The sequence below is a fragment of the Pan paniscus genome, chromosome 19 (assembly GCF_029289425.2).
Source record: "Pan paniscus chromosome 19, NHGRI_mPanPan1-v2.0_pri, whole genome shotgun sequence".
NCBI lineage: Eukaryota > Metazoa > Chordata > Mammalia > Primates > Hominidae > Pan > Pan paniscus.
This window is the reverse complement of record NC_073268.2, coordinates 13,023,587-13,043,275: the sequence shown is the minus strand read 5'-3', so window position 1 is coordinate 13,043,275 and position 19,689 is coordinate 13,023,587. Positions and strand designations below refer to the sequence as shown.

At 45.0% G+C, this 19,689-nt stretch overlaps 2 protein-coding genes across 9 annotated transcripts in view; one reads left to right on the top strand and one right to left on the bottom strand.

Annotated features, from left to right (window-relative positions):
• Positions 1–30: 30 nt before the first annotated feature.
• RPAIN (RPA interacting protein) lies at positions 31–12,726 on the bottom strand. 7 transcript variants are annotated; one of them, XM_003810160.6, is made up of 7 exons: positions 12,463–12,726; positions 11,288–11,458; positions 9,925–9,985; positions 6,670–6,781; positions 6,457–6,520; positions 4,537–4,677; positions 31–202 (listed from the first exon to the last, which is right to left on the bottom strand). In XM_003810160.6, the coding sequence occupies exons 1-7, from the start codon at positions 12,541–12,543 to the stop codon at positions 173–175; spliced, it is 660 nt and encodes a 219-aa protein (XP_003810208.1). In that variant the 5' UTR covers positions 12,544–12,726; the 3' UTR covers positions 31–172. The 7 variants fall into 7 exon arrangements, 6 of the variants coding, with proteins under 6 accessions (XP_003810208.1, XP_003810209.1, XP_034797268.3 ...); XM_003810161.6 differs by lacking the exon at positions 4,537–4,677; XM_034941377.3 differs by lacking the exon at positions 6,670–6,781.
• A 344-nt stretch (positions 12,727–13,070) lies between these two features.
• The window catches only part of NUP88 (nucleoporin 88), a 33,564-nt gene continuing 26,945 nt past the window's right edge, over positions 13,071–19,689 (top strand). Inside the window, exons 1-4 of one of the 2 annotated variants that reach the window (XM_055101008.1) lie at positions 13,263–13,400; positions 14,619–14,742; positions 16,085–16,254; positions 18,614–18,739. In XM_055101008.1, coding sequence (XP_054956983.1) covers positions 16,181–16,254; positions 18,614–18,739 — 200 coding nt within the window. In that variant the 5' untranslated portion in view covers positions 13,263–13,400; positions 14,619–14,742; positions 16,085–16,180. Of the gene's footprint in view, positions 13,401–14,618; positions 14,743–16,084; positions 16,255–18,613; positions 18,740–19,689 lie in introns of both variants that reach the window. The other variant, XM_003810158.4, reaches the window with a different exon arrangement.

Here is a 19,689-nt window from a genome sequence, read left to right as displayed (position 1 = left end):
AACCTGCGTCACAAAAACCAAGAACAGATGTCGGAAAAGTTTTTTTTTCTTCAGTATTGTTTAAAAGTTTCAATACAAAATAAGTTATAAATAAAAGGCTTGTATGTACAAGGCTCCTCAGAGGGAATGAGTTGTCTTCAACCCCATAGAATGATGTGAGTCCAAGCTGCCTCTAGAGGATCACAGCCCAAGTATCACAGGCCTAGGTTTAAACAGGAAAATAATTAGCTTAAATTGTATTCTAGTCATGAAAGATATCTGATATAGTTAAAAGTTGTAATCGGTGAGAATTCTACACATTAGGTGAGGTCTCCTGAGTCCAGTTTCAATTAGTTCAGTAGTGTAGTTTGTCATGATGACCGCCCCTCTTTGGCATTGCTGGACCTCTATCCTGCAGCCTTCAAACAACTGCCCTGGGAACCATCAGCATCGATAGTCTTCAAGCTAAGATCAAATCCTGTAGATGAACTAATCAAACATCCTCACCATCAGGAAACCACTGACCAGAAAGATTGTATTCAAACTCTTGATAGCTTGGAGCTTTTAGAGCCCAGCAGGAAGATGAGACTCCAAATCTACACAAGATTGAAGCAGGTATGTATCATAGGGGAGGTGCAAACCATGCATGATCAGTACGGGCAGAAAACATGTAAAGACATGATCAGTAAGCACCTGAGTGTAAAACTGCCTCCCGATTCCCGGGTGGCTCAGCCTCTCCACTATGCTAAGGAATCCAGTCTGTCCTTAACCCATTTATGCCACAGGTTGCAAATTTTTTTGTGTGAAAAATCAGACCTTGGCGATGACCTTGAGCAATAGGGGATCAATAACTCCCACAGGCTTAGCTTTCCAATAATTAAACAGTAGGCATAAGTGGGTTACTCTTGTTTCTTACCACTTCCACAGGTAATATACTTGGCTTTCTCTAAAAGACACTATAACTCTGCTAATAGGCGGTTTAGCATATTCCATCCCATGACCACCACTTGAGCACCGTCACATCCGAAACATTCCTAGTCCTGTAATAGAGTGCAATCTTCTGTAACCCACCCCTATCTTCCAACACATCCTCAGCCATCTGTCCTGAGCTTCCCTACATCCTGACCTCACTGGATTCTAACACAATGGTCCTTGATTCCCCCTTAAGTGAAAACCAAAGGTCTAGTGGAACTAGAGCATTCCAAATGTCTACCTTTCCAAATGTTGAACTCAAGACCTACAGAATACAATTTTGTCTTTCCCCTTCCTCTTTTTATTTTATTTTTATTTTTTTGAGGCACAATCTGGCTGTCACCCAGCCTGGAGCCCTCTCAGCTCACTGCAACCTCTGCCTCCTGAGCTCAAGCCATCCTCCCGCTTCAGCCTTCCGAGTAGCTGGGAGTACAGGTGCGAGCCACCACACCCAGCTAATTTCTGTATTTTTAGTAGAGACAAGGTTTCACCATGTTGCCCAGGCTGGTCTTGAATTCCTGGCCTCAAGTGATCCTCCCACCTCAGCCTTCCTAAATGCTGGGATTACAGGTGTGAACCACAGTGCCTGGCTGTGTTTCTCATATTTGCTGTGACCCCCGCCTCCCCTCACTTACCCAACAATGGTCTTCCTGCCCACCCCAGAGCCGGCACTGTCAACTATGATCTCCAAGACTGCTGCACAGCACTCACCTTCCAAACCTCACCTCCTACTTAGCTTCACTGCTGCTCTGAGCCACAGGGCACTGACAGTTAGGTGAGTGGATAACTGGGGTCCATAACAATTATATGCTGAGCTGAAGCTGTACACTTGGCAATTAGGCCATCTTCCACTTACCTTTTAATTCCCCTTCTCATCCCCCCACCAGCATTTTGTCTTTCACACTCAAGGGGACTTTCATACTCAAGGAGCTGTAGACTCCAGCTCTGCTACCATTATAATCTGTGTGGATGACTCACTGTTCACCTTACTAAGAAGACAGAAGCCAAAGCCAGCTGACCTGTGCCTCAACTCTCCTCCCTCCACCTTAACTCATTTGTACAAACATCTTAAGCACCTATTTATTAATATATGCTAAGCACTGGAAATAAAAATAAATATGGGCCTTGCCCTCAAGGAAAAAGACATAAGCAGGTAACTACAACACTGTTACAGGTGACATGGCATGAGGTACGGTGAAAGCCCAAGGAGAGACTGGCCAGTTCCCCTCTGCCAGCCCTCATTAGGTTTATTGAGAATGGTAACACAGACTCCAAAGGAATGGACTTCTCAGGCTGGCCAATTCTTTTTTTGTTTGTTTTGCTTTTTTTGAGATGGAGTTTCACTCTTGTTGCCCAGGCTGGAGAGCAGTGGCGTAATCTCTGCTCACCGCAACCTCCGCCTCCTGGGTTCAAGTGATTCTCCTGCCTCAGCCTCGCGAGTAGCTGGGATTACAGGTGTGTGCCACCATGCCTGACTAATTTTTTTGTATTTTTAGTAGAGACAGGGTTTCATCATATTGGCCAGGCTGGTCTTGAACTCCTGACCTCAGATGATCCGACCGCCTCAGCCTCCCAAAGTGTGGGGATTACAGGCGTGAGCCACTGCACTCGGCCACCAATTCTGTTTTTGAGACAGAATCTCACCCTGTTGCCCAGGCTGGAATCCAGCAGCACGATCTCAGCTCACTGCAACCTCCGCCTCCCAGGTTCAAGCGATTCTCCTGCCCCAGCCTCCCGAGTAGCTGGGATTACAGGCACCCACCACCATGTCCAGCTAAGTTTTCTATTTTTAGTAAAGATGGGGTTTCACCATGTTGGCCAGGCTGGTCTTGAACTCCTGACCTCAGGTGATCTGCCCACCTCGGCCTCCCAAAGTGCTGGGATTACAGGCGTGAGCCACCGTGGCCAGCTGAGACTGGCCAATTCCTTGTGAGGAATCAGGCTGAATGAAGTACATGGCATATTGTAGTGCTCGATAAATATTTGTGCAAATGATCCTTAAATGTAGTGGGAGGAGTCAAAGTCATTCAGACAGAACAGCCTAAACAACAGCACAGAGGCCTGAAAGCACTGCATATTTGAGCATCTGCTACCAGTGCTGGATAGCTGGAACAGAAGGGAACATATGCCTGTAGTCAACAGGAAGTGGTGAGGGGTTTTATTTAAACTTTCACCTGCTATGTCTCTTTCCATACAAGCTGATGGAAAATGGCATCCTTCCACCAAGGCCTGAGCCTGGAGCAGGAAACAGCAGGGGCATGGAACCACAAAGACCTGGGATCTAACACCAGCTCTATCGCTTATTAGTAGTAAAATTTTGGCCAGATTACATCACTTCTCTGAATCTGTTTCCTATTCCTAACAGGAACTATCCTCTCCCTCATGAACCTAATGCTCCAGCTAAGTAGAACAAGATGCTCTTTGTATATACTCCAGTTTCCTGCTTCTCTGCCTTGTTCTTCTATGTGGGGATCTTCCACTTAAGCTCTACCCCCACAACTCACCAGATCTCCATGTCTGTCCAGATCGATTCCATGCTTCAAGGCCAAGTTAAATGCCTCCTCCAGGAAGGTGTCACCATAAAGGAGATCACCCTCCTCTGAACTCCCATAAGCCCTCCTTGTACAGCTCTCCAGGGTACTGCCTGTTTATTCTGTTCTCTTATTACCAACCCAAGGCTTGAGCTCTGTGAGAGATGTGTATTTCTCAATGTTAATGAGTCCTCAATTCATTTTTTTTTTAATGAATGAGTAGAATACCTATGGAAGAAACTTGATAAAGGTGAAATGGCTGTTACCAGGCAATGCTGCTTATAATAAAAATGACCTCTGTAGGTTAACTGCATTTGGAATGACAGGGCCATGAAGGAATTCTAAATTCCCAGTAGAAAGCCATGGCTATGAACTTCCTGAAGTACAGTGTGCTCCTAATCCCAAGGCTCCCCCTGCCTGGGATCTAAAAGCAATAATAATATGTATCATATTGGTTTTATGTGTGTTTGTGTGATATATATACACATGTACATACATACATACACATATATGGAAAGGACATGGATTATAAGAGATATTGGTTCCTATAGCATGCTTCTAAGACAGGTGGTTCCCTTACCCACTTGTGTTCCTGGCCCTCACACCTCAGTTGTCACTCAGGTTAGCGAATAGCCCTTGGACCTCTGTGAAAACTCCACTGACAGACAAACCTAATGCTGCCCTGCTATGCTTCTGCCCTGTTTCCTTCTGCAAAAGTGGTGCCAGCATGGCCTATCTGGGTCTTATGACTATGAAATGACCAGCTGAATCCAAAACCACTACTACTGTTCTAAGAAGAGCAGGTGTGGAGCCAGGCGTCCTAACTCCCAGACCAATCCTCTTGCCGTGATCCTATGCTGCCTCTTCCCTTCTTTCTGACTGGCCTTTGAGTCTAAATGACTTGTTACCTTCACTTTTCTATGCAGATAAATTCCTCAGATAATAAACTGCATTAAACATTTACCTGTTTCTAGGTCATTATTTCTATCAAAGTGGGAATAAAACCAACCACAGTTCCCTCTTTACCACAGAGTGGGTCCCAGGAGAGGCTTACCAGACAGCTCATGAGAAGACTGGACTTTTCTTCTGTTCCTCCAGTGACTGAAAATTCAGGTGTGTGGGGACAATGTGCACTGTGCTCATTTATACTACCCTCTAAACAGGCACGAAGCTTCTGCTCTGTCAACTCAGAAGACTACAAAATAAAAAAGTTCAACCTCCTCTCAGTGACTTGATAGCCAACAGATGGAAAATCCTCATTCCTCATGCCAACCAATATAACCGTGGCTCACTGTGATGGCTTGACTCCTTGGAGCCTTAAAGACACTCTTGGGCCCATGACTGTACCAAGATCTCTTAACCCATCTCCATTTAACTGCCTCTCCAGATTAACCAACGCCCTCTACTCCTGCTGTCAAACACACTGATGGCCACTCATGGCAGGAAGAACGCTCAGAGATTATAGGCTACTTTCCAGCCTCCCTCTGCCTCTGCCCCCACCAGCTGAGTGCATCCTTACCAACAACTAGCAGTATATGCTCCCGGGTCTGCTTGGGTTACTTGAACTTCCTACTGTAACTCAGTAACGCTAATTACTTATTATGTAAATAATAAGTTTTATTTTTATAGCGATAAGTAGAATGTTTAGGAAACAAACAGATGAGCTGCTTAAAAAAAAAAAAAAGAAAGAAAGAAAAAGAGCTATAGAATTAGGTAAAAGATGGGGAGGAAAAATTCCTAAGTTGTATACTCAGTTTCTTGATCCACTTTATGGAATTAAAACCGGAAACTCTGGACTATGTATTATAGAAGTTATTTATGTAAAAAAGGTGACTCAGCGAGGCACAGTGGCTCACGCTTGTAATCCCAACACTTTGGGAGGCCGAGGTGGGCGGATCACCTGAAGTCAGGAGTTCGAGACCAGCGTGACCAACATGGTGAAACCCCGTCTCTACTAAAAATACAAAAATTAGCCAGGCATGGTGGCACGTGCCTGTAATCCCAGCTACTCAGGAGGCTGAGGCAGGAGATTCACTTGAACTCTGGAGGTGGAGGTTGCAGTGAGCAGAGATCACACCACTGCACTCCAGCCTGGGTGACAGAGTGAGACTCTGTCTCAAATAAAATAAAAAATAAAACAGGTGACTCAGCTCTCCAATCAGCAGGGCCCCACTCAAAGGCTGGCAAATAAATTTATGTATTTGAAACTTACCATAAAACATTTTATTTTTATAATTTGCCTCTTTAACCAATCGCTCAATTAACTGGCAAACTTGCAGTCCCCATCATGCCAGATAAAAGGGCTTTTTCTGTATTTTAAGATTACTGAAGGCCGAGCGCAGTGGCTCACACCTGTAATCCCAGCACTTTGGAAGGCTGAAGTGGGTGGATCACGAAGTCAGGAGTTCGAGACCAGCCTGGCCAAGATGGTGAAAACCCATCTCTACTAAAAATTAAAAAAAAATTAGGTGGGCGTGGTGGCAGGCACCTGTAATCCCAGCTACTTGGGAGGCTGAGGCAGGAGAATGACTTGAACCCGCAAGGCAGAGGTTGCAGTGAGCCTAAATCACGCCACTGTACTCCAGCCTGGGCAACAGAGTGAGACTATGTCTCAAAAAAAAAAAAAAAAAAAAATTACTGAAGCTTAAATTCTGAATTAGGTATGTCTTCATATATAGAAAATTTTTATGAAACATCAGATACAGGCGTTTCCAATCCCAAGCTGAGGTCTCCATAAAAACGTTAAGCGGTGATGGCTCTCCAGGGCCCTAAAGGCTCTGATGTGTACTGTTTGCCAATTTTCATGCCATAGATATTCTCACCATGGCTGATTTGAAGCTACCAATGTGACACCACTGAACATAAAACTGGGAAGAAATATGCACAATGGGCTCCAAGTCAGCACTGGAGGATCTTCAAGAAAGTAGATCCATGTGGGAAGAAGTATCATGAAATCCGTGTGTGGAACACTCACATGAGATGGGATGGACAGGCCACACTGACACACCACCACACCGCTTGTGATTCTCAGGTTGTACCTAGAAACAGAATTAGGATCCCAGAGCATCATGGCCACCAGACCTGGATCTCCAAACCTTTTCAGGTAACAAATCTTGGGGGAGATTCCACTCACCTTGGAGTGGGGAATGGGAACGAATAATGCTGAAAAGGTTTTAAAAACTCTTACTTTGTACATACAGGACAGATGAGTGGGTTTGCCTCCCACTCAGCCAGCATGATGCTGAGACACTTTTCATCAAACTGCAAGCTCTTCTCATACTCGCTGATGATGGACTGCTCTGCAAGGCAAAGGCAGTTGGAGGGCTTCACCATGCTTCAGCTGGCCCTGTATTTAATTCTAAACTTCACTGTCAAAGGCTTCCTTCACAAAAGGGAAAGATTTGGGTAAGACCACAATACCAATCACTAGTTTTTATGCTCTCTCAGGCTGGCTTCATCTTGCTGGATTCCTCTCCCTCCTCTCTGTCCCCTTTTTGTGAGCACAAGAGGTGAAGTAGGCTAAGGGCCAAGGAGACAATTTTCACACACATCTCCAGAGGCCATAGGAGCACAGATACAGAATGTCAGGGTCCCACAGGCAACTAAAGAAAGTTGACAAAGAGAACTGATTGCTGGCCAGGCACGGTGACTCACACCTATAATCCCAACACTTTGGGAGGCTGAGGCAGGCAGATCACTCGAGGTCAGGAGTTCGAAACCAGCCTGGCCAACATGGTGAAACCCGTCTCTACTAAAAAAACACAAAAAATTAGCCAGGCATGTGGCGCACGTCTATAATCCCAGCTACTCGGGAGGCTGAGGCAGAAGAATCACTTGAACCCGGGAGGCAGAGGTTGCAGTGATCCGAGATTGCGCCACTGCACTCCAGCCTGAGTGACAGAGCGAGACTCTGTGTCAAAAAAAAAAAAAGAGAGAACTGATTTCTGATGCCAGGACGACCCTGCTGATTCCACATACTTGGCATCTGTGTTGTTCAGAATCTGTGTGCTCATTCATTCAGCAAACATACAACAGTACCTAGTATCTGCTAGTCACAGGGGCACAAAGATGAAAAAGACTGTCATTGTTGAGCTCACAGTCTAGACATTAGGGAAGGGGTCAAAAAACTACAGTCACGCTTATTTGTTTATGTAGTGTCTATAACTGCTTTTCCACTAGAACTGCAGAGCTAAGAAATTGTGCCAGAGACCACATGGTCTGTGAAGTCTAAAGTATTTGCTATCTGGCTCTTCACAAAAAGTCTGCCAACTTCTGCTTTAGAATGTTCCTTATGGCTGAGTACAGCACAACACAGTAAATCCTTGTCACTTCAGACTTATTAGTTAAGTATGCCCCAAAATAAAACATTTGGTCAGGCTTATGTTTCACCACTAAGATAGGTTTTGTAGGTGGGAGAAGGGAAAATCAATAAAAAAAGATGATAACTTAAGGAATTTACAGTCTAACCAGAGTCGACAGCAACAGTCATTAACAACTAACACTTGCATGGCACTTATGTGTCAAATGCTATTTTAAATTCCTTACATATATTAACTTCTTCACTATTATTATCCTTATTTCAAAGGTGAAGAAACTGAGGCACGGGGAAATTAAGTGCTTTGGTCGGTGCCACACAAATTAAAGTAGTAAAGCCAAGTGAATCTTAGAGGTATGACTCAAGAGCTTGTGCTCTTGCCTCACCATAATAATAGCTGTTGATTATTGAAAGCTCTCTATATGCCAGACAATGCACTAAGTCTTCTACACACGTTATTTAAGCCTTACAACAAATTTATAGGGTATTCTCTCCATTTTATAGGTCATAAAAATGAAGCCTAAGGCTGGGGGCCATGCCTCATGTCTGTAATCCCAACACTTTGGGAGGCTGAAGTAGGAGGATGGTTTGAGTCCAGCTGTTTGAGACCAGCCTAGGCAACATAGTGAGACCCTGCCTCTACAAAAAAATTTAAAAAATTAGGCTAGGCATTTTGGCTCATGCCTGTAATCTCAAAACTTTGGGAGGCTGAGGTGGGGGGATCACTTGAGACCAGGGAGGAGTTCGAGACCAGCCTGGGCAACACAGTGAGACCCTGTCTCTATAAAAAAATCAAAAAACTAGCTCGGTATGGTGGTGCACACTTGCGGTCCCAGCTACTCGGGAGGCTGAGATGAGAGGATTGGTTGAACCTAGGAGGATGAAGCCACAGTGAGCCATGATTACATCACTGCACTCCAGCCTGGGCAACAGAGCAAGAACCTATCTCAAAACAAAAATACATAAATAAAATAATTTTTTGTCTTGTTTTTATCATCTTTAGCTAAAAAAAAAAAAAATTAATAAAAAAAAATTAGCCAGGGGTGGTGGCACACGCCTATGATCCCAGCTATTCAGAAGGCTGAGGAGGGAAGATCGCTTAAGCCCAGGAGGTCAAGGCTGCAGTGGGCCGTGATCACGCCACTGCATTCCAGCCTGGGCAGAGACCCTGTCTCAAAAAAAACAAAAACAAAAACCAAACAAGGCCTAATCAAATCAGGGCTACATGGAATAAATGACTTAACTATATAAGGTACAAAATTATGCTCTCTACACCATGCTATGGACACCTCCCTCAAGGAGTGGATGCTCACAGGCCCTGGGGAGTTAATAGAGAATGTGGCACTTAAAATGAATAGGGCAAGGGATCAGACCATGCACTATCACTGTATCCTGTAAAATGGCAGGTTTACTTTATTTTATTTTATTTTTTAAAGTGACAGGGTCTCCCTCTGTCAGCCAGGCTGGAGTGAGGTGGTAAAATTATAGCTCACTGTAATCTTAAACTCTTGGGTTCAAGTGATCCTCCTGCCTAAGCCTTCTGGCTGAGGGAGGCTACAAGTATTTGCTACCACACCCAGATAATTTTTTTTTTTTTTTTTTTTTTTACTCCTGTAGAGACAGGAACTTGTTATGTTGCCCATGCTGGTCTTGAACTGGCCTCAAGCAATACTCCTGCCTCAGCCTCTCAAAATGCTGGGATTACAGGCATAAGCCACCACCCTCAGTGAACTATTAACCCATTAATAGAGAGGCAGAATGGTAGAAGAAACATGGGAACTGGATTCATACAACTGATTTTGCTTCCCATCTCCTCCACTTACTAGCTGTATGACCTGCATGAGAACACCAACCACCTTCTGTTCTAATACTACTATCTTACAGGGCAGTCACATGGAGAAAACAGCATCATTAAATGAGAAGTTCTTAGCACAAAGCCTAGCACCCTGGAGACCCTTATTATTGAGAAGCTAGACAGCCAAGATGTCAGAGTACAAAAGGAGTCTTTTGGACACTTGACTGATGGAGGTAGACAAAGGGGACTTATAAACTAATCCTGATTGGAGGAAAGGTCACAGTATTCCAGTAGCTAAATACAGGTAAGGAAGGACTACTACTAGGGGTTACCTTGGTTGATCAGCTCCTGTTGAATTTCCTCCAGCACAGCCATGTCTATCAGCTCCTCCAACTGGAAGAGAAAGGAGCGGCATCAGAAGTTTGAAGTATTAATCACCAACCAAGCCCCACAGTGATTCATACTTGAAGGCTGGCTTGAAGAACCCAGATTTAATGGACAAAATCAGTCCAGTCCTCCTGCAGAATATGCTGACAGTGGGGTAATGCTGTCATGCTGACAAGCCATCAACAAATGATCCAACTATCCAGTGACAAAATAATGGTACCCAATTTTGGAGAGACGATATAGGGTAGCAGTTAGGTACATATTCTTCCAAGGCTACGTAACCACAGGAAAAGTTCCTAATCTCTGCAAATCTCAGTTTTGGCCTCTGTAAAGTGGGAATAAAATCTATCTAAGAGGGTTACTGTGAGTACTAGTTGTGGTGATATAAGGCAAACATTGGTGTACTGCAGGACACACAAAAGCCACTGAATAATGCATCATTATTACACAGTGTGTTGATGGTTTCAAACAGTTGCCCACATTTTCTTACACAGTCCTTACAATGCTGAAAACATTATCTTCTCATTTTATAAATGTGAAAACTAAACCTCAAAGAGGCAAACTGAAGTTAACAGTCAATAGCCAAACCAGGATTTGAATTCTGGAACTCCTGACTTCGAATCCAGTGTTCTTCCTGATACACTATAAATGGTTTTCCCTTCCACACATGGCTGCCAACGTTGGCTGAGATTAGAATCGGAAAGTTTCTGGAGACCTTTTTAGAAAGAGATTCCTGACGTGGGCAGATCACTAGAGGTCAGGCGTTCAAGACCAGCCTGGCCAACATGGTGAAACCCCATCCCTGCTAAAACAGAAACAAAATTAGCCAGGCATGGTGGCACACATCTGTAATCCCAGCTACTTGGGAGGCTGAGACAGGAGAATCGTTTGAACCCAGGAGGTGGAGGTTGCAGTGAGCCGAGATCTTGCCACTGCACTCCAGCCTGGGCGACAGAGCAAGACAGAAAAAAAAAAAGAGCGAGAGAGAGGGAGAGAAAGAGATTCCTAGCCTATGCCTATTGAATCATAATTTCCAAGGGTGGAGGCAAGAAATGAAATTTCTTTCTTTTTAGTTTCATAAATGATGATGTTGCAGTGATGAGCAGGTCTACGGTCTGGTATTTCAGAACATTTCATCTAGACAAGTCTAACATTAAGTGTAGAAAAGCCTGGGTTAAAGGCTATTGAATTCTAAATGGGGGTAGGGGAATGGTGGGTTTAGAGGACTCAAGTAACCAAATAAAAGAGGACACGAGCCGTTCTTGGTGGTGCAGTCCCCCTCCCTGAAAACACATAGCCCAGCCTGACCTGAGCCAAGTCTTCTGGACAATTCTCCACTGACTGCAAAGCATTCCACTCTTCTTCCATCACCTCTTGAACTAGAAAGCTGTTCTGAGAATTCCCTGGCCCACTGCTTCCAGCCTGGCGGTACCTGTTTAGGAGCCTGTCCCGGCTGTTTCTCATTCTCTCCAGGCATCTCTGGGAAAAAAGAGCAAGATTGGGGGGGAAAAAAAAAAGCATTTCTATTTTTAAAAAACACTCTTACATTAGTTGAGAAAACATTAAAGAAAGTTTATAGACACAAAATTTCAATGATAATACTAACTAGTGTTACTTTTGCATATTCCTCTGTAGAGATACATAAAATTACAATGCTTTGTACATGTATTTACAAAGAACCATATTTTTTATTCTAGCTTGCCAGTTTCCTTAATGGTTGTGTGCATAATATCTCAGCATCCAATGTCCTATTACAGAACATTTATATTCCTTCCAAATTCTTGCTACTCTAGATATGGCTGGGTAACGGCCTTCCTGCACAGCAGCGTTTCTGAACTCAGGGAGGTTTTGTCCCCCAAGGAACATTTGGCAATGCTTGGAGACATTTTTGGTTGTCACAATTCTAGTTATAGGACTATTAGCATCTAGTGGGTGGAGCCCGAGACGTGGCTTAAACAGCCCTCCACAACATATAAATATCTCCCTCAAAATGTCCATTGTCAAGGCTGAGAAACTCTGCTGTATCTGCTATCTTTCTTGCGTCGGGTTACTTTCTTGGACATTACTTACTAATAACCACACTGTGTTCAGAAGAGGCCAGAACTGAGGTGGAGCCCTCTTCTAAGCCTCATTTTACTACTCTCTAGAATAGAAATCATCTCTATCTCACAAGACGAACGTAGACAAAGTGCCTCTCTCGGTGGCCACCTCCGCAGCAACAGTAGGTAGTGTTATTGCAGAGGTGCAAACGGTGATGTCCTGACCACAATTTAAATTCAAAACAAAATCGAATCCAAAAACAAGGCTTTCTAGGACTTGACCGACCCGGGCTAATCCCACACTCTACAGTCAGGAGGCCTGGGTTTGACCAGACCAGGCGCGCTGCGGCACCTGCTCCACGGAGCAGGGCTAAGGCGAAGGCAGGGAAGACGGCGGCCACCGGGACGATCTAGGGTAGACCACGGCACAAACCCCATACCCACCTGCCGGAAAGCCTCTTTCCAAGGCGGCGAGCCCACCAGTTTGTACAGGGAGCGGCGCGGAGACCTCAACGACTCCGCCATCTCCTCTTCGCGGGAGACAAAGCCACAAGACCCGTTCCCTGGCGGCGCGCACAGACCCCTGGGAGGTGTACTTTCCGGGTGCAGACCGCGAATGGATCGCAGCGTATTCTGGGAAGTGTTGTTTTATCGACCGGCCCCACGTGGAGACAGATTTAGGCATCCAAGCGAAATGCGTGAGGCCAGCCCGACCTGCACTGAGGGAGGTAAGTCTTGAGGGAAAGTTCTGGATGCCTGGGTTTACCCAGATGGAGGTGTCCAATAGGCAATTAGATAAAAAAGTCTCAGGCTCTCCCCAGGTGCTAGATTTCCAGCAGCACCACCATTCCGTTGACTTCTCGTCCCGCCCCCTTGGGCTTCAGAAATAATGGTGATTGGCTTTCCCTTGGTGACGCCCCTGCTTGGTGGGCTGGCCTCGCCTTCGCCCCCCGACCTGGCACGAGCCTCTCGAGCTTCCGGGCCGTCTGCTCGGTGATTGGCCGAAACAGTGAGTGGACGGCCGCGGATTGGCTGTGCTCAGCGGCGGGCTGAGCAACTGGAGTGAGGGGAGCAGTTGGGCCAAGATGGCGGCCGCCGAGGGACCGGTGGGCGACGGCGAGCTGTGGCAGACCTGGCTTCCTAACCACGTCGTGTTCTTGCGGCTCCGGGAGGGACTGAAAAACCAGAGTCCAACCGAAGCTGAGAAAACAGCTTCTTCGTCGTTGCCTTCGTCGCCGCCGCCGCAGTTGCTGACGAGAAACGTGGTCTTTGGCCTCGGCGGAGAGCTTTTCCTGTGGGACGGAGAAGACAGCTCCTTCTTAGTCGTTCGCCTTCGGGGCCCCGGCGGCGGCGGCGAAGAGCCCGCCCTGTCCCAGTACCAGGTAGTGCCAGGCCGATCTTGGAAGTGACCCTCACCGGGATCTGAACCAGTCTTTTTGTTCCTTGCCCCTCTTGGCTGTTTTTCATCTTGTGGCGGGCGTTCCAGCGGATTGACTCCGACGCTGCCATACGCGGTCGCGGGGACTCGGGCTCTCTCGATGCTTACGGCCTGGAGGCCTGGGAGGAAGGAAAGGGTCATTGAATATTCAGTAAAAATACTAGTGACGGATGAGTGCTCTGGAGAAAAACAAAGCGGGCTAAAGGGGTTGAGAACGAGTGGGCGGAGTTGCTATTTTTAGTTTCGTCGAGAGAAACCTGTTTCCTGATGTGACGCTTATGATAGGTATAGATCGTAACTTTCTCTTGCGTTGTGCACAGCAAGTCAGGTAGCAGGTTTCAAAGCACCACGTTTCATGCTTGACATGGAGGGGGAAGTCTCTGTTAATTCTTACCCCCGTAACGCCCGCTTTAGAAAATAAAGCCATACCCAAAATGGGGATTTTTGTTTTTGATTAGCCGACAGCATGTGAAAATGGGTGTGATCCAGAAAGTATTACACACTTGCCGTGATCAAATATTGGTTTATGGAAATGTTTATTTGTAATACACAGATTCTCTTAAAGATGAAAAAGAGCTTGGTACTCATTCTAAGGTATGACATCTGTTGTGTGCCCGGTCCAATTCTTGTTACCGAGAAGTGATTTAATTTTAATAAGACGCTAGCAATGCTTCTGCAGTTTTGAAAATAGGGCAGGAGTCTACAGTCTACTTATTTACCCAATTTCAGTTAAAAAGAATTATGAAGGCCGGGCGCGGTGGCTCACGCCTGCAATCCCAACACTGGGAGGCAGAGGCAGGTGGATCACCTGAAGTCAGGAATTCGAGACCAGCCTGGCCAACAAGGTGAAACCCCGTCTCTACTAAAAATACAAAAATTAGCCAGGTGTAGTGGCGCGCCCTTGTAATCCCAGCTACTCAGGTGCCTGAGGCAGGAGAATCGCTTGAACCTGGGAGGAGGAGGTTGCAGTGAGCTGAGATCACGCCACTGCACTACAGCCTGGGCAACAGAGCAAGACTGTGTCTCAAAAAATAATAATAATAATTACCAAATGTGCAGCACGCAGTATTCTAATAACATTCTATACTGCTATGTAGCATTTGACATAATCATAACTGAATTATTTATAATTATTTTGTGTCTTTTTTTTTTTTTTTTTGAGATGGAGTTTCGCTCTTGTTACCCAGGCTGGAGTGCAATGGCGCCATCTCGGCTCACCGCAACCTCCACCTTCCAGTTTCAAGCGATTCTTCTGCCTCAGCCCCCACGAGTAGCTGGGATTACAGGTATCTGCCACCACGCCCGACTTAATTTTTGTGTTTTTAGTAGAGACGGGGTTTCGCCATGTTGGCCAGGCTGGTCTTGAACTCCTGACCTCATGATCTGCTCGCTTCGGCCTCCCAAAGTGTTGGGATTACAGGCGTGAGCCACTGCGCCCGGCTGTTTTTGTTTTGTTTTGTTTTGTTTTGAGGCAGGATCTCGCTCTGTTGCCCAGGCTGGAGTGCAGTGGTGCAATCTCAGCTAACTGCAACCTCCACCTCATGGATTCAAGCAATTCTTCTGCCTCAGTCTCTTGAGTAGTTGGGATTACAGGCCCACTCCACCGTACCCGGCTACTTTTTGTATTTTTAGTGGAGACGGGGTTTCACCATGTTAACCAGGCTGATCTGGAACTCCTGGCCTCAGGTGATCCACCCGTCTTGGCCTCCCAAAGTGCTGGCATTTCAGCCGTGAGCCATGGCACTCTGCCTCTGTCTTCTTTTCTAGACTGTAAGCTCCAAGGCAGGGGCTGGGTCTGCCGTTGTCATTTTTTAAAAATGTATTTTATTTTTTATTTTTGAAATGGGGTCTTTCTCTGTTGCCCAGGCTGGAGTGCAGTGGTGTGATCACGGCTCATTGGAGCCTCTACTGTCAGGGGTCGAGTGATCCTCCCACCTCAGCCCCTGGAAGTAGCTGGGACTACAGGCATGTGCCACCACGCCTGGCTATTTACTTATTTTTGTATGTCCAGCATACAAAAATGCTGGAGTGCCCAGAATTTATAAGCTTTCAGTAAATATTGGTGACTATCTCAATAACCTTCACTCCTCCAAAATCTCAAAACCTTAGAGATGGGGAAGAAAGCAGCTTATCATGAGTTGTAACTTTGGATGTTAAAAGCAAGCATGAGTAAGTTGGGTGTGGTAGCTGTAGCCTATAATCAGCACTTTAGGAGGCCAAGGTGGAGGCAGGTGGATCTTGTGAGCACAGGAACAGGTGTTCAGACCAGCCTGGGCAACATGACGAAACCCCCATCTCTACAAAAAAACCTTTTTAATTAGCTGGGAGTGATGGTGCACACCTGTAGTCCCCGCTCCTCTGGAAGCTGAGGTGGGGAGGACACTTGAACCCCCATAGTAAAGTCTGCAGTGGGCTGCCACTGCACTCCAGCCTGGGTGACAGCAAGACTCTGTCTCAAAAAAAAAAAAAAAAAAAAATTTGTGAGTTAATGGTACAAGTGTGAGTACTTATCCAGAGTTTTATTATCCTATAATTGTAGTAAACTAAAGTATTACTGTGATTTCAAGTAACTGCCACCTATATTTATATTAAAATTAACTATGTTGACTGGTTTGCTCTAATTTTCAGAGATTGCTTTGCATAAATCCACCCCTGTTTGAAATCTATCAAGTCTTGTTAAGCCCAACACAACATCATGTAGCACTTATAGGAATAAAAGGACTTATGGTATTAGAATTACCTAAAAGATGGGGGAAGAATTCTGAATTTGAAGGTGGAAAATCAACAGTGAATTGTAGGTAAGTTGTATACTATTTATCTGTATAATTTATTATATATACAGAAAATTGTTCAAGACTAGTGGTTCTTAAGCATGTTTAGTATACTACTCTTAAAACATTAAAACACTCCTCGTGGTCTGCAGACTGGCTTCTGTGTTATCAATGTTTATAGTATACGTGTAATTGATTGTACTTTATTCTGCCTGAAGTACCACATTGCTGTCTCATTTGAGGCTAGGCCATTCTTTCGATTAGGTAGAAGTAAGATTTTGTAAAACCAGTTATCTGTCAGCCAGAAGTTTGCCAGAAGTGTAAGTATTTTATGTGTGTGTGTGTGTGTGTATATATATATATATATTTTTTTTTTTTTTTTGAGATGGAGTCTTGCTCTGTCACCCAGGCTGGAGTGCAGTGGCACAATCTCGACTCACTGCAAGCTCTGCCTCCTGGATTCAAGCGATTCTTCTGCCTCAGCCTCCCGAGTAACTGGGATTACAGGCAAGCGCTACCATGCCCAGCTAATTTTTGTATTTTTAGTAGAGACGGGGTTTCACCATGTTGACCAAGCTGGTCTTGAACTCCTGACCTCAAGTGATCCACCCACCTTAGCCTCCCAAAGTGCCGGGGTTATAGGTGTGAGCCACCGCACCTGGCCTATTTTTATATAATTTCTTTTTCAACAAATCCAGAAAAGTGAATCTGAAAGATCTACTGAAAAGAGTACAGATGCTTTTCAACTTACGATTGGGTTATGTCCCGATAAACCCAGTGTAAGTTGAAAATGCATTTATTGCTGACAACACAGCAGAGGATCCCCAATTTAGGATGGTTCAACGTAGGATTTTTCAACATTATGATGGGTAACCCCATCATAAGTCGTAAGGAGCTCCTCAATATATGTTGGCTTATGTACTGGTAAACCCATTGTAAAGTTGGGGATCATCTGTATAAGGTAGAAACTGCTTTTAGCTCCACAACTTATAAGTTGAGTCCCCTTAAACTGTTTACCTTCTAAATCTGTTTCCTCATTTTAAAAATAGGATTGATAATATCTGCCCTTGTAATTTCCTTACAGGGTTAGTAAAAAGATCAAATGAGATACTATATCTGAAAACACTTGTACTGTATAAATATGTATCAATCCTAAGTCAAACCATCCTAAAATGTATATATACGTATGAAATATGCTATAATTTGGAGCCAGGCATGATGGCTCACGCCTGTAATCCCAGCACTTTGGGAGGCCGAGGCAGGTGGATCACCTGAGCTCAGGAGCTTGAGACCACCCTGGGCAACATGGTGAAACCTCATTTCTACTAAAATACAAAAACTAAGCGGGGTGCGGTGGCACACGCCTGTAGTCCCAGCTACTCAGGAGGTTAAGGCCCAAGTATTGATTAAATCCAGGAGGCGGAGGTTGCAGTGAGCAAAGATCACGCCACTGCACTCCAGCTTGGGCCACAGAGTGAGACTTCATCTCAAATAAATAAATAAAATTTAAATAAATAAATTATTAAAATAAATAAATTATTTATTTATTTTGAGACAGAGTCTGGCTCTGTAGCCCAAGCTGGAGTGCAGTGGCGTGATCTCAGCTCACTGCAACCTCCTCAGCCCGGGCTGGAGTGCAGTGGCACGAGCTCAGCTCACTGCAGCCTCCGCCTCCTGGGTTCCAGCGATTCTTCTGCCTCAGCCTCATGGGTAACTGGGGTTACAGGCACGTGCCACCACACTTGCCTAATTCTTGTATTTTTAGTGGAGACGGGGTTTTACCATGTTGGCCAGGCTGGTCTCAAACTCCTGACCTCAGGTGATCCACCTGCCTTGGCCTCCCAAAGTGCTAAGATAGGCGTGAGCCATTGCGCCCAGCCAATGTGCTATAATTTAGAAGATATTTTTATTTCAATTCTTTGATATTGATTGAATAGTTGCCTTGAATGCCCTCTCAGCATGATTTCAGGGAAATAAATCTGAAGGAAAGAGAATCAAAGAGTGTTAAAATAGAAATTTCTTCAGGGCCTGGCGTGGTGGCTCATGCCTGTAATCCCAGCACTTTGCGAGGCCGAGGTGGGCAGATCACCTGAGGTCGGGAGTTTGAGACCAGCCTGACCAACATGGAGAAACCCCCTCTCTACTGAAAATACAAAGTTAGCTGGGCGAGATGGCAGGTGCCTGTAATCCCAGCTACTTGAAAGACTGAGGCAGGAGAATCACTTGAACCTGGGAGGCAGAGGTTGCAGTGAGCCGAGATTGTGCCGTTACACTCCAGCCTGGGCAACAAGAGAGAAACTCCATCTGCAAAAAAAAAGAAGTTCCTTTAGAAGATTTTCATCCAAGTTGTACAAAATGTTTTGGAAAATTATTATCTTTATTTTAGTACCACTCCAGTTGCTGAGAGATTTTTCACCAGTTCCACCTCTCTGACTCTAAAGCATGCTGCATGGTATCCAAGTGAAATCCTGGATCCTCACGTAGTGCTGTTAACATCAGACAACGTAATCAGGTAAATTTTATTTCTCTCTCTTGAAGCCTTGCGAGTGGGAAAGCTCTGTTTCTGTTTGCCAATTAACAGCTCAACATAGAACGAAGTGAGTCATTGAATGAGTCAGTGCTTTTATTGGATGGCTGTTGTAACCCATTCTCAATCATAAGAATTGCCTAACTGCTCTAACTTACCACTATTCCTTCTCAACTAGTCTTCCTGCCTCCAGGTATCTCCTCTCCTAATCTGACACCTTAGAATAATCTTTCCAAAACTCTTTCATCATTGTCACCCTTTTGGTAATAATGTAGCATAAAGGAAAGAGAATGTAAGTGTAAATTGAGAGATTTGAATTATTGTCCCACCTCCTTTTCTGTTATCTTTGAGATCTTGAGCTTTTTAGGGGTTGGGGGGCTCAGTTTCCAATCTTTTAAATTGAGCAGGTTTGATTCAATAGTTTCTAAAGCCCCTTCCAAGCTTTGCACTCTATGATTAAATGCCCTAATGCTACGTAGATTTCTACTCTATTATCAGCTAACTTTCTGGATCGGCCTTATGTAAAAAGTTATTGGGGGGACTCGGCAGAGGTACAGATACCTTCAGTTTTATTTTTCGTAATCACTGCTTTTAACTGTGCTCTACTAAATCTTCCTTCACAGCTGAATGACTCACCCCTTAATGATGTCTTATACAGATCCCCATAGCTTTCTCGTTACTTCTAGTTATGAAAACAGTGTGTCCAGTTTAAAACTCATCTTGGCCGGTTGCAGTGGCTCACACCTGTAATCCCAGCACTTTGGGAGGCCGAGGTGGGAGGATCATTTGAGCCCCTGAGTTCGAGACCAATGTGGGCAATACAGTGAGATCCTGTCTCTGCAAAAAAATTAGCTGGGCATAATGGCATGTGCCGGTAGTCCCAGCTACTCAGGAGACTGAGGTAGGAAGATTGCAGCCTGGGTGACAGAGTAAAA

Coding starts and splice junctions, on each gene's coding strand:
- RPAIN (XM_034941377.3), bottom strand. CDS start 12,703: ATGCCTAAATCTGTCTCCACGTGGGGCCGGTCGATAAAACAACACTTC. Junction 11,459..12,462: donor GGAAAGAGGCTTTCCGGCAG/GTGGGTATGGGG, acceptor CTTTTTTCCCAG/AGATGCCTGGAGAGAATGAG. Junction 4,678..6,456: donor GCCTGTCCATCCCATCTCAT/GTGAGTGTTCCA, acceptor TTTATTTTGTAG/TCTTCTGAGTTGACAGAGCA.